The sequence below is a fragment of the Pan troglodytes genome, chromosome 1 (genome assembly GCF_028858775.2).
Source record: "Pan troglodytes isolate AG18354 chromosome 1, NHGRI_mPanTro3-v2.0_pri, whole genome shotgun sequence".
In the NCBI taxonomy this organism is placed as follows: Eukaryota; Metazoa; Chordata; class Mammalia; order Primates; family Hominidae; genus Pan; species Pan troglodytes.
This window is the reverse complement of record NC_072398.2, coordinates 223,642,185-223,656,056: the sequence shown is the minus strand read 5'-3', so window position 1 is coordinate 223,656,056 and position 13,872 is coordinate 223,642,185. Positions and strand designations below refer to the sequence as shown.

At 58.2% G+C, this 13,872-nt stretch overlaps 1 protein-coding gene across 18 annotated transcripts in view; it reads right to left on the bottom strand.

Annotated features, from left to right (window-relative positions):
• Positions 1 to 3,178: 3,178 nt before the first annotated feature.
• The window catches only part of RERE (arginine-glutamic acid dipeptide repeats), a 464,385-nt gene continuing 453,691 nt past the window's right edge, over positions 3,179 to 13,872 (bottom strand). For all 18 annotated transcript variants that reach the window (XM_001159509.7, XM_009447680.5, XM_054662477.2 and 15 more), the window contains 8 exons: positions 13,460 to 13,621; positions 12,540 to 12,653; positions 10,889 to 12,267; positions 10,540 to 10,762; positions 8,973 to 9,693; positions 6,876 to 7,022; positions 6,195 to 6,375; positions 3,179 to 5,896 (listed from right to left, as the gene is read on the bottom strand). In XM_001159509.7, the coding sequence (XP_001159509.2) occupies positions 5,863 to 5,896; positions 6,195 to 6,375; positions 6,876 to 7,022; positions 8,973 to 9,693; positions 10,540 to 10,762; positions 10,889 to 12,267; positions 12,540 to 12,653; positions 13,460 to 13,621 (2,961 nt within the window). In that variant the 3' untranslated portion in view covers positions 3,179 to 5,862. The remainder of the gene's footprint in view (positions 5,897 to 6,194; positions 6,376 to 6,875; positions 7,023 to 8,972; positions 9,694 to 10,539; positions 10,763 to 10,888; positions 12,268 to 12,539; positions 12,654 to 13,459; positions 13,622 to 13,872) is intronic.

Sequence of the window (13,872 nt, the reverse complement as noted above, 5' to 3'; positions counted from 1 at the left end):
GCTGCCCAGCAGCAGGGTCCAAGGGGATTGGGGGGTGGGGAGGACTGGGTGGTCACATGCCCAGAAAACAGTGGGATAGGCAAGAAATGGCCTCAGGAATCCTCTCTGGGACAACTAAAAGGTGCTCTAAAAGCCTGTTTTTAATTTGCTCCGATGGATACTCAAACCCTAGGGGTTCATCAGAAGCTGATCCCCCAAGCCCCATTCCCCACTTCTACGATGGTGTCAACCAGGGTTGGAGTCAGAGGGACTGCAGGGCCCACACGGCAGGCACAGTCAAGAGAATGTGAAGGGAGGGTCTCCAGGTGCCCAGCAGAGGCGTCCCTGGGAAGCCTTCCGAAGTCAACCCAAAAGGTCCTTCTATCTGGTCCTTCACACCCACTTTCCAATAGCACATCTGGACTGGCAGCAAGGAACCTTGCCCTGCAGGGCCCGTCCGTCCGTCCATCCGTCCGTCCATCCATCCATCCATCCATCCATCCAGCAGGGTCCATCCACCCATCCATCCATCCCTCCAATATCTGCAGAGCAAGTGCCTTCCACAAACTTGGTTCATTAAGAAGGGGCCCGGGTGCCTGTGCATACACAGAACTGGGCTGCGGGAGATACAGGGGGACTTCTGCAGCCTGGGTCCCTGAGGTGTCAAAAGGGAACAATGACCACTCCTGACAAAGACAGCCACTAGAGAAGCCACCTTGAGTTGGAGAAGCAGAGAACCAGGTCCCAGAACTTGAGTTGCCAAGGATTCCAGGGCAGCTAGGAACCCAGTGGGGATTCAGGTAAAGGACCTCAGATACCGAGACTGTCAAAGGCCGACAAGGCCGCCTCCGAGAGGACCGGGTGAGGCATCTGCAGCTGGAGCTCATCAGGGGCTGAGCAGGAGGCTGTTCCTGGCCCCCTGGGGATCCACGATGGATGCCAGCTCCAGCCAGGCCCTGCCTTCTAACGGGAGGTCCGGGAACCTTATGAACCAGAAAGGGCTGGCTTTATCCTGCAGCCCCTATCAGTCCAACTGGATGGCCAAATGTGCGGCTGCATCCCTTGGCTGGCTCATCTGGCAGATCCTCCTTAGGAGGAGGTAGGGAAGCCAAGGACCCCGCTGTTCCTGGGTCTCCACTGGGCAGCAGGAAGGGCCCCAGGGGTCCAGTGCAGGACAGACTTTTCCACTGGTTTTGGGGCCTGGCAGCTTCATCCCCAGTATCTGGGTAGCTGGTTCTGATTTCAAAGCTCTGAGTTCAGATATGTACCCAAGCCTTCTGGACTGGTCAGGTGAGGCTGATGGTGGTCACTGAAGTCTGTGCTGGTGCCCAGTCACACTGCCCTGGGTCTCACCATGTGGTCAGGCTGGGGCTAGTGAGGGCTCTTAGCTCAGATGATGGCTCCCCACATCTCAGCTTCCACACAGAAGGGCTCTGGCCCTGACCTCCCCCCCGCCACCACTCATCAGCTGATCACATCCACAATTGTATAGCTCACCAGTGCTGATTTTTGAGGGCCTGGAAGCTTGCAATCTCGTGTGTGTGTGGGAGGCCACCGCTGATCTCTCCACGGTGCATCCTTGCCCTTCAGATGCGTGATCTTGACTTACCCAGGTGAGGCTTAAGTGAGGTCTCTCCCTCCCTAGACTTACCATGGACAATTATCAACAATGCAGCCACACACCCAGCTGCACACCTACACTGTGCTGAGGCCCTGGGACTTACACCATGCCCTGCAAAGTGCCATCTTCCCAGCCCACCTGCAGTGGAACCAGCGGGGCTGCTGAGCCACCATGCTCAAGCTGAGGATGCGTTTCCAGGAACAAAGGGGCAGAGGGCACGTGGGACGTTGTTGGGGCAGCAAGAGGCGAGGGCCTGGCTTTGGGGTGCTGCTGGAGGACAGCACCATTTCCCTCCGCCCCGTCCACCCAGCAGATGTCTGGTTAGCATTCCCGGCCCTCTTCCTCACATGGGTGCGTGGCAGAGTGGTGACGATGGCCACAGCTGTTCATGCCTGAGAAGCTGCCCAGCCCTGATGAGGCCTTGTTGTAGCATGAACCTACTCTCTCCTCAAGACGCTTGGATCCAACCATTTAACCACCCTGAAATCTACACTTCACAGACCTGTACCTGTTAAACCCTGCAGCTTCCTAAGGGGCACAGTCCCGGAGACCCACAAAGATGGCGTCTGGATTCCAGCCTCTCCCAGCCACCCCAGTGCCATCCTCTCACCCAAGACCTGGACTGAGAGCCACCTGGGGCTCCTGTGGCCAGCCTGCGGGCCCATCCCTGTGCCCTGGTCAGCCACGCTGCTGAGCAGGACCCCTGCTGTTCGCCTCAAGGGCCGTCATCGTGTGCGCCACTCGGGTCTTTGCATGGCGAAGCTTTCTCAGGTCCTGAGCGAGGCAGTGCCTGGTGCCTGCTGCTCCCCAAGTCTTTACCACGTGGCGGACCCTGCCTGGTTTGAGGACAGTTTACCAACAGTCAGCTTTCTGGGCTGCTCTTGCCCCATGTCTGCAAACACCTAGAAACTCATGGCCCTATCCCAGATGACAAAGGGTGGACACACATTTCCGGGGACAATCCTGAGGCTTCAGGAAAATGCCCTCAACAGGTTCTGAAGCCACAGCGCAATTCCAACGCCTGCCCCCCCGTGGCCATGTCCACACCCTGCAGGCGGCCTGCAGCCCCTTTGGAGGGTTAGAGCCCCTTAGGCCTGGGATGCATCCTCCACCTGGAGTGCAGCTCTAGAGTTGGGTGGCTGGGGGTGGGGTGTGGGGCACTGGTAGGCCACGGGGAGGCAGATGGGGGCCAGGCAGGAGGCCGCTAGGATGGGGTGGTTCTGATGTGTCTCCTGAGCAGGGAGGGTGCCACATGCCCATACATGCTGGTAACGCCCACGGATTAGAGGTGTGGGGTGAATGGCAAGGGGTGGGGGAAGATGCTCTTAGTCCCAATGCCAGTGCCTGCTTAGGGCCCATCCCGCTGCTTGGGGAGCCTCCAAAGAAAGACAGCACCCTCACCAGGGAAAGCCTCTTCCCAGACAGAGGATGTTTCTGGAAGCCACTCTGGGATGCAAACAGGGTCCCGAGCAGCAGGGAACAGCCGACTCTCCTTCTGTCCCTTCCCCACCTGGGGTAACAGCCAGGATCCCCGCCCACTCTCCAGGAATGAGACAGTGCACGGGAGACACCCAAGGGTTGTAGTGTAGCTTGGTTTTATTTATGTCCACAAATATTTCAAAAAAATTACAAAATACTCAAATGGAGAGAACACAGAAGTCACGATTTCTGGGTGTCTACTGTTTACACTGTGTTATCTCATGGCAAACTACTCATATATACATTTAGCTTCAAGATATATAGAAACGTAGCAAATCTGAGTGTGCACGCTGCCTCTGCCGCAGTGGAGTGAAGCTCAACCTCGAGGACACCGAACAAGATACGGACACACACAGAGGAGCCAAACCAAACCCCGAACAAAGGGAGGAAAATCCGAAGGAAACCGAGTGGTTGGGCTTCAAAGACACCGTGAAGGTCAGGGCCTCCTAAACAAACTGTAGTTTATCTGGTGAGGGTTTCGGGTTGAGGGTTTTTTAGATGGAAGAATCTCAGCGCTTCGCCTTGGGATATGGGGAGAAAAGCAAAGCTAACAAGAATGCCTTCGGACGGCTTTCAAGCACAGACCTCAGAGGACTCGACTCTTCTTTGGAAAAATGGATGCCAGAGGAGGAGATAAAGAAGGTTTAACTGAATGGTAGATGTTGTGTTCTACCAAAAAGAAAGAAAGAAAAACCAGAAGCCGAGAAGGTGCGGGCCTGGATGCAGGAGTCTGGGAGCCCAGCAGGAAGAGGCCTCGCTCAGAGCCACGGGAACAAGCCTGCCATGACGGCCCGTCCCCACCCCAGAAGGAAACGAATGCCTTCAAGCCAATGTGGCCTGAAGTCCCACGACAAAAGGTTCATGTCAGCTTTGCCTCCCTGTGAACAAACTAAAGTTAAGGCAGAAATGGAATGAGAGAAAAATGAAAGAAAAAAAACTAGAAACATTTTCAACAGACAAAACAAGCCTATCCCAACTGAAACCAAACACGGTTTTTAAGAGAAACTGGAAATGTCGCTATTTGACTCCAGAACCTGAATTTGAGCCAGTAGCTGCTGGTTTCTAGATCAAACTATCAGCATCTCTTCCTGCTCCCTCTGCGGCCTGGGTGCTGGATGGACTTTGTGTCCGCCGACCCAGTGTGGTCTCTGTCCTACAATTCTTGGGATGGGACCAGCACAATGGCAGAAGAGACCTCCAGTGTCTGAGAGAAAAGGATCGGAAGAGGCCACGTCCTGGCAGGAAGCAGGGCCGACAGAGGGCAGACACCCCAGAACACCCGCCCTCAGCCTGGGAGAAAGTGCGTTACAGCTGCGGCCTGGAAACGAGGGCAGGCTCTCTCCAGGACGGTTCCGCTCAGAAGGGCCTGGCCTCCTGAGAAGCAGCCCCCACACAGCATGCCTTCTGACTGCACTGTGGGTGGGACTCCAGTTCCCACTTCCAGGATGAAGAGTGGGACTCAAATGGTTTACCAGTGCGATGTGGGGTCACCATGCAGACCTGCCCCTAGGGTAAAATACAGGCTGCCCCCAACACCTGTCTTAACTCCAGGATCTCCCTTGCTCAAAAGTGGCCTCAATCTGTGGCAAGAAAGATGGGGCCGTCCTCACCACAAGATCCAAGTGACAATGCGCATGAGAAGGGAGCCTTCTAACACATCCCTTTGGCAGGCATATGTCCTGGGTCACTTGTGTGCTGAGTTATTTGTATGGAATCATTTTCTTAGATGATGAAATTTTCGGAGTATTAAAAAAGACATTCATCCAGAACAATCAAGTGTGTGTACATAGAAATCTAGAAGGAAATCTACAATGGACACAGGCCCACGCGCTTTCCATCCCGTGGTAACAGAACAGTGACACTGGAGAACAGAAAGTGAACACTCACCTCCTGCACTCCCTGTGCAAAATGGAAGAGGCCTGATGAAGCAGATGTCTGTGCTGCTGGCAGAGCACAGGCTAGGAGCAGACACAAGTGAAACGCAAGGCAGAAAACAGAGTCTGTAACATCGTCCCTGCAAACCCTGGATGCTCGCTGCTGTGACCAGGCCTCGGTCCAAGCCTCTGTCCATGTGGAACGCCCCTTTGCTCCCTTTAATTAAAGGGATAATTATATATAACTTTTTATTAAAAAATCAACTCTGTATTCTGTCAATAGTTGGTAGGAATTCACAATTAGTGACATGGCTGGAAAAAATAGATCACAATAGTAGTTTATGGAAGAAAAAAAGGCTGTTCTAAAATTATTTATTTACAGACGTAAAAAGCCATGCTGCAGAACTTTCTCCAATTATGAAGATTTCCTACAATGTATTAAAATAAAAGATTTTTTTTAAAAATTATAGCTCTTGGATTCCAAATTCCTATGCCCCCGATCTGCAAGCCTCGTGGGCTCTGGAGCACTCGTGGTGGAGTGTGTCAGTGTATCTGCACGCACAGTGAAGGGTGTGAACTGGATTCTAGCACCTACTGAGAAATCAAGGAAAAGAAAACTAAAGCCAAACCCCAAGATTGCAGGGAAGCTTTCTGGATGTTCAGTCCAGTCCAGGACTCACTAAGTTTCTGGGGGACTGTCATGCAGGGAGATCCAAACCAGTCTCAGGAAATCCTCTCGACAAACGAACACTACTATGTGGATACATTTTTAGTTGTGGGTTTTTAAATATATAAAGAAATCTTTAGAAGATATTCTTTTTGCTTTTGCAGCTCCTATTGTATGTAAAAAGTCCTGTTTCTCCCCCCAAGAACTGGGGTTTCCACAGCCAGCGTTAACAAATAAATAACTTATAACTGCTTGTCACCTTCTTTCTTCAGTCGACTGGAAAGACAAAACAGGAAAGCGTATTTAGTCTCAGGCCTAGGCAGGCAGTCACGCAGGCTGGAGGCAACCCCAAAGACAACAGCCAGGCAATCCAACCCCAAGCCCGCAGCCTCCTGTGTAGCTGACCTACCCTCCCAACACCTCCCTTCCTCTGTTTCTCCCATCACCATGGTTCCACAATGTCCCCTCCAGGGCCCAGCAGGCCGAGGGGGAGGAGCCTGGCCCTGGGCACACGGGGAGGTTGGGAACCTGGGCTCAGATAACCCCTCCACTCCCTCCCAGCACCCCGCCTCACCTGTAATAATCTTCCTGACTTGGTAGGTGGCCACCATGCATGTGGGGGTGTCCATGCAGCCACTGCTGCTCCATGGCCAGTCTCTGCAGCTCGGCCGACTGGGCATGCATGGCCTGCAGCTGGTGGGCTGCTGACATGGGGGGTGGGATGGCCCCAGGCAGGTCACGGGGGTAGGGGGTGCCTGCCAAACACAAAACAACCCGCGCTACAGAAATAGCCAGAGGACTGGCCAAGACCAGGGCGGCACAGGCACAGCAAATGGCAAAGAGCACAGGAGAGGTGCCAGTTCGGACACAGGAGCCAGCCCCTCCCAGACTCTGCAGACAGCCGGAGGGCAGAGCCTCTGGGGAGGCAGGAGGTGCCCTTGGGTGCCTCTGCCTGGACCTGCCTGGCCCCTCCTCCAAGGCCTCAGCCCAAGTGCTTCTCCTTCAGAGACCTGCCATGAGTCCCCTCTGCTACTTTCACCGGCTCTTAGCAAGGCTGATGCATTTATGACCCCTACCCCAGACAGCCCCCAGAGAGCAGGAGGCTTGTTCCCCCACGGACCCCCTGCATGCAGGGGGAGCGAACCCACCTGCTCAATGCATGAATGAATGAATGAGTAATGAATGAAGACAGCAGACCAGACCCCAACCCAACCCTCACACGGCCTCCCCGCCCCTCCTGGAGGGGAAGTCTTACCGAAAACTGGGTGGCGAAGCATCTCGTGCTCGTGTGGGGGCTGTCCAAGCAGAGGGTTGGGGAGAGTGCCAGGCGGGTAGGGGAAGCGAGCCAGGTGGGGACCGGCAGTCAGGGGGTCGACCAGCGGGTGAACGGGGCCTGCTGAACCTAAGGAAAGGACAAAACGCCAGATGGAGGCGGTGTGCAGCTCTTCAATGTTTGTCCCCCTTGGCTGGAATGACCGATGACTTCCTCCTCACCCAGGATGGCTCCTGGTCACCAGGGCTGGATGCACCACCTGGCTACAGGTGGCCCTGCCCCAAAGTGGCTGCCTCCACCTTCAGCAAGAGCTCCAGAGGCCGAGAGAAGTGACGAGCCCACCGCTGATGCAGGCACTTCCTCGTCCGCTTGTGGAGTGCCCCTAACAGGCAATCCCAGGCCAGTTTTGTCGAGGACCCGGCATCAGCAGGGTCCCTCTCGCCGGCCACCTGGGCCTGCCCTCTGCCTGTCAGGTCACAGGAACACACAGCCTTGCGCCAGCGGGTGTTGGGCTGGCACCCCCTGCCCAGGGCTGTCTCCCTGCTCTTCACTCGCAGAACCTAAAGGAGGCCAGCAGAGTGGGTGGCGCAGAATGGGGACCTGGCACAGCACTGCCCTCTCCTCTCTGCTGGCACAAATCTTGCGTCTCTCCCTTCAGAACGTTGCCTTGATCTGACCTCACTGTACCACCTCCTGCCCTCACCTCCTATCTCCCAGCTCCAGCCAACACAGGCGCTGGCAGGGATTTCAGGGTTGCCACCTCCAGCCATGCTGCCCTGGGGTCCCTGGAAGATTGGGAGCCCCCGCTCTGCCTCTGTGGCTGCTCTTACCCCGATTTCCCACAGCTTGCCCTTTCATCTCCTCCATGTTTCTGCTACCTCCTCAGCGGACCTCTCCTGACGGCCTTCTCGAAACCGCCATACTGCCCCTGCGCCCAGCTCTCCTGATCCCCCTCTTCTGGATTTATTTTTTTCCAGAACATATACTTTCTGCCTCTCACAACGTGGCACACATCTTTCAACTATCTCCCCAAACTGGAAGGTAAATGTGGACAGGGGTTCTGCCAGCACCTACAACTGTGCCTGGCACATTCCAGGGGTTCAGTAAACACTTGCTGAATGAATGATGCATGAATGAACAAATGACTACCTGTCCTCAACACTGCTCATACTGAGGCTTGTAAGGTCTACACCAGGTGCCAACAGAGCTTCAGATATGAGGACGGCAATGGTGAGTGCTCTCCCATGTCAGGACTGGGTACAGGGGCAGGGGAGGCGCCTGGTGCCTCCAAGCAAGGTGGCTCCCCGCCCTCCCTCTGGGCCCTGCTCTATCAGTCATCCTGCCCCACACTGGAGGGTGGCCAGTGAGGAAGCCCTGCACGCAGGCTGTCCCACAGGACCTGTACTCCAAGTCCCATGGAGCAGGTGAACCTGCCTCCTCATAAGCACAGTAGCCACCCCCTGCGCCATCTCACCAGGCTGCAGAGGGAGTGAGGATGCCAGCTGGGCCTGCCTCTGCCTCAGAGCAGCCTCCCCACAGCTGGTCAATGAGTGGCCTTAAGGAGCTCCTACTTCCAGGGTGGACAGGACTGGGCAGCCCTGGCCAGGTGGGTCAGCTCGGAAAACTCAGCCAAAGCCAGCAGTAGGCCTGCCCAGCCTCGCTCCTCAAGGGAAGAGGACTGTGCTTTTCATTCTCCCTCAGCCACCCTTGAGTAGCCCAGTGCCTTATCTGTACGTTCCTTGGCTCCAAAGGCCACATGACACTGCTCTGCTGCCCTTACCCTGCCCTGTGGGCCTAGGCCACTTCCCTCCATCCCAGGCACAGGGCCAAGAACCCAGGCTTCACCCGTGTGCTGCAGCTGTCTGAGGCCTTGCAGTTCTGGAGAGCTGCGGGGCCGAGGAGAGACTGCGATACAGCAAAACCGTGACGGTAGTGGATGCTGAGCTCTTCTAAGATCTGCCAGGAATGAGGGATCTGTTCAGAAAAGAGCAGTTTCCGCTCCTGGATGGTGACTGTCACTCATCAGGCTCTGCACCCCTCCCCGTGCCTCTGACCCACCTGCCACGCTGGGGCACGCACCTTGGTGGAGGGGGTCCTGCTGGTGGAGGTGGAGGTGGGAGTGAATGTGAGAGTGCTGGTGATGGTGCGGAGTCACGTTGAACATCTGCAGTCGGGCCAGGGGATCGCTGGTCAGCGATGCCATGCGCTCTGCGTGGATACGCTCGGCTGCCAGTCTGTCGGGGTAGCTCATCTCGGGCCGCAGCTGGGGGCCCGCCAGGGCCAGTCTCTCCCTCTCCAAGGGGTTCAGGCCCGGGTGGAAAGAAGCAAAAGGGTGGGGCCCGGCGGTCGGGGGGATGGTGAGGGCGCTGTGCCGGGCAAAGTGCTCCATGGGGTTGGCGGCTGGGTGCAGGGGGTCCAGCTCTGGGGGCTTCACCTCGAAGCCCGGCTTCATCCTCTCCCGCAGCTCACGCTCCCGGATCTCCCGCTCTCGGATCTCCCGTTCCCGGAGCTCCCGCTCGCGGATGGTGGGGTCGACGTTGTAGAGGCCAGGCATGTGGTAGGCCAGCAGGGGGTCCGTGGGGTTAAGGGGCATGTAGAAGGGGTGGTTGCGGTTGGTGGGCGACATGACGTGGGGCCGGGCGTACTCGCTCAGAGTCCGAAGGGCAGGTGTGTCGGGCCCGATGTAGGGGGGCACAGCAGCAATGGTGGTTGGTGGTGGCTCGAAGGATGGCCGCATGTGGCCAGGACCACTAAGCTGTGGGTCACTGAGGCGACCTTCATGCGCTGAGCTGGATGCCTTCTGCAGAAGGAAAAGAAGGCATGAGGGGTCCCCCGAGCGCCTGGGGTCTCCGCTTGGTCCCCACTGCGGAGGTGGGCCTGGTCCTGCTCCTGGCCTGCTCTGACAGGCCAACCTGGTCCCTCCACGGAGACCCGGCCCTGCCTTGGCCTGACACCAGGATGCAGTCCAGGCCTCGCAGGGTCGGGCTCACCTGTGCCCGCAGCTCCCCTCAGGCCCAGATGGGAATGTGTCCCTGTGAGACTAAGCTCATGCACGGGTTGTCTACGTGTGAGGGTTGTGTCTGGGAGTGACAGCTGAGGGGCATGGGTGAGTGAGCCCAGCAGGCCAGGAACCTCACTGGCAGTCCCTCATGCCACTTCCTGGGTTGGCTGCCCTTTCCTTCCCACGACAGCAAAGAGCTGGCCACCAACACAGCACCCAGCCCATGAGGGGGCCACAAAGGCAGGGCAGCTGGAGAGGCCCCTCGCAGCCTGGTTACCGCCTGAGTGCTCAGGTCTTCTCTCAAGGCGCCCCCTTGTGCTTCTCCCCGACTCCTTCAAATTACTTAGAAGTTATGAACCCAAAGGCTGCAGGAGAAGGACAGGCCCTTTCCTCGGAGGCCCTCCGGTAGGAGGACGCACCGTCACTGCTGGGAGTCAGCCTAGACCTGCCATGCGCAGTTACCCCGGCAGCTTCGGATGTGCAGCACCCGTCAGAGGTGTGGAGACAGGGTGTAAACAGCACCCAACCCTCTAGCTGCCAGGAGGCCGAGTCAGGCAGCCAAGGGCAGAGCTCGGTGGCCCAGCGTGGCTCCCAGGCGCAGGATGGACCAGCGCCCCCCTCACACCTCGCCAACCCTGGACTCACAGCCGCCCGCTCTGCCTCGCGCTCCCGCTCTCGCTCCCGCTCCCGCTCCTTCTCCTTTTCCTTCTCCCGCTCTCGCTCCTCTCGGGCTTTCTGCTCAGCCTCGCGCTTGGCCTTCTCAATGGCCTCCTCCCTCTTCTTGGCCAGCTTGGACCCGGCCAGAGGCATGAAGTACAGGTCTGTCCGGGCACACGAGTTGTAGCCCCGGTCCAGGTGTTTGTAGAACCTGAGAAAAGCCACAGATCTTGCTGGGAGCTCCTGCCAAGACCCACCCCTGGCCCTCCCTCCCACCAGAACTTGCCCCCACCAGCCCACCTGTGCCTGACCCGTCCTGGAGCCCTAGGAAGCATACCTAGCTGACTGGCTGGCATGACTGGGGGTGTCCACCACAGTGGGCTCAGGGGACGGGCTCCTTGGTGGGGGAGGGGGGCTCTCAGGCTCCTCAGCGTCGTCCAGAGCCTCCTCCTTGATCTGGACGGTGGGGAGTGGGCAGGACGACCCCCCCGCTATGCTGCCTCCTGAAGCCACCGCACCAGAGCAGGGTGGCTGGGCCGAGGTGCCAGGTCCCGCCGGTGGGGTAGAGGTGGAGGGGCAGGTCGGAGGGGTGATGGGAGGAGGGCCTCCAGGGACAAAGGGGTGCTGAGCAAACGGGGGTTGGGGGGCCACCTGGTGGAGGCCTGTAGCGGGGTGGGAGGCAGGGGGCGGGGGCAGGTTCTGGCTCTGGGTCAGCCCGGGGGGCTGGGCGGGCGAGGACGGCAATGGCTGGCTCTGAGGCATGAGTTGCAGGGGTGGGGGGTGAGCCGACGGGGGGTGATGTGTGGACAGGGAGCTCAGGGGCTTCAGGGCTGGAGGGGGAGGCAGGTTGGCATTCATGGAGAAGGGTGAGGGCCCCGAGAGGTGGGGAGGGTGCTTGTGGGCCTGTGGCGCCGGCAGCTGGGGGATGGGAGTGGTAGGCGGGGGCTTGATGTGGGGCATGGCCAAGGGCGCTGGTGGCAGGGGCTGCTCCCGTGGAGGCTGTTGGGACTGCAGCGCTGACTGAGAGGCTGGCAGCTGCAGGGAGGTGTGAGGGTGCGCTGCTGCTGGGGAGGTCCCCAGAGGGGCCTGGCCTTGGGAGGCCTGGGGAGGGAGGCCAAAGGGCTGTGGGGGGCCTGGGTGTTGCAGCAGGGGCCCAGCCTGCAGGCTGTGAGGGCCGGGTGGGCCCTGACCGTGCAGGGGGGGCTGGGCATGAGAGGGTGCAGAAGGCTGGCCCGCCGACCCAGTCAGAGGCTGCAGCGGGGGATGTGGCGAGGGATGCGGTGGGGGATGCGGTGAGGGCGGCCGCTGGGGGTGCAAGGCCGGTGCCTGTTGGATGTGGGTGTGGGGAACAGGCGCTGTGGGAGCCTGTGGCTGGTTAGGGGCCTGGGAGGCCGTGGGGGAGCCCTGTGGGGGAACTGCAGTGGCAGAGGGCGTGGGCCCTGGCGTGGGCAGCTGAGGGGTCCCTGGAGGAGCTGAGGAGGGAGCTGGGGTGACCCCAGTGGGAGCCTGCAAGGCTGGGGGCTGGGCCTGCAGCATCTGCTGCTGGGCTGACGAGTCCGAGTCACTCTCATTGTCCTGGGGGCTGGGGATGCTCGGGGACGTGCTGCGATTGTCCTGGTCGATGTCTTTGGGGTCACTGCTACCCTCATCGTTGACGCTGCGACTGTCTGAACTCTCTCCCTCACCTTCAGATGGCGAGTTGGGCCTGCTGATCTCCTAGAGTCAGAGAAGGGAAGGATGGAAGTCCCAGGAGGGCAGAGCCCTGTCTGCTCTGCACCACCAGTGCCGGACACACAGTAACGTTTGTGCAGATGAAGCAGCAAGCTTGGCTCCGGGACCACAGGTCGTGCCCTGACCCAGACAGTGTCAAAGGCCACTCCAGCCCCGCCCTAGGAGACAGGGCACGGCCACCAACTAGGGAGAACCCTGGCTGGGGGCTTCTGAAGAAGCATTAGCTTTACTCAGCAAGGCTCAGCAGCAAACCTCACCTGCGTTTTTGTCTTTTTGGAGCTGGTCCTGTCAGCCTCCTCCGTATCAGAGGCCACCTTCTCCCGCTGGCGTTTGTTACTCTTAAGAGGGGAAGAGGCTTCCTCCTTCACCTTCTGCAGGGGAAAAGCCCACAAGGAGCAATCAGGCCAAGGGAGACCATCCCATCAGCCTCAGCAAGGAAATGACGGTTTGTAGACACTTTGCTCCCTCATTCTGAGTTCCATCTCCAGGAGCAAAAAGCTCTAGAAGGGTCAACTGGGGCCAAGAAGGAACACGTATCTGGGGGTGGGAGTGAGAGCCAGCCCTCTGCACCTGTGGGTTTGCATCCTCAGATTCAAGCAACCATGGACTGAAAATGTAGGCAGGACTGTGATGGTTACATCTATACTGAACGTGCACACAATGTTTTCTTGTCATTATCTCCTGAACTAGACAGTGGAACCACTGTTCATACTGCATTTACATTGCACTGGGCAGTAGAAGTAACCTAGGGATGATTTAGAGTCTACAGGAGGATGTGATTGGTCACATGCAAACCATGTGTCGATGTATATGAGATTTGAGCACCTGTGGATTTTGGTATCCTGGGCGGTGGAGGCTCTGGAGCCAATCTCTAATGGATACCAAGGGAGGACTGTACTTGGCTCTGGAGGGAGCCGTTCTAACCACTCCCCACACTTTCTGAGAACTTGGGAAGCTTGAGGCAGAGGTGGCCCCCAAGAGTTGGTGCTCGAGCCCCCTTCTCTAGGCCCCCAGCCTTCGGTCTGCAGCCCCTAGGCCAGGACAATGCTGGTGTCCAGACAGGCTCCATGAATGAGCTGCATCCTCGTGTCTGAGGGAGCTGATCACGAACACCAGCAAACCAGTTTTAATGTGAGGGAGGGACAGAGTAGACCCTACTATCCCCCCAGCACCTGACCTTGGCCGACTTCTTCACTGTCTCTGCTTTACTGTCATTGCTGGAGGTGCTGGCAGCGCTGGGGGAGTTCCGACCGCTGGAGCGGATGTCTTCATTGATGGGTGAGGTGCGACCATCAGGGCTGGCTGGCTGCTTCTTCCGACCACTGCGTAGTGTCGACATCTGCCCACCCAAACCAAAGACTGGTGACACCAGATTCCCAGTCCCCATGTGGACCCACCTGAGCCCAACCCACAGGCAGAAGCCTGAAGAGCACACCCCATCAGCCTCTCAGCAAATCCTAGACCTTGGCAAACAACAGGCCACCCTGCCTGTCCCTGGCTGCATGAAGGTCGGTGTGGAGCTCAGGGAAGAGGTGGGGAAATCAGTGGGCTCACGCCAGAGGGCGGTTCTCAAACCTAAAGCACTCATCC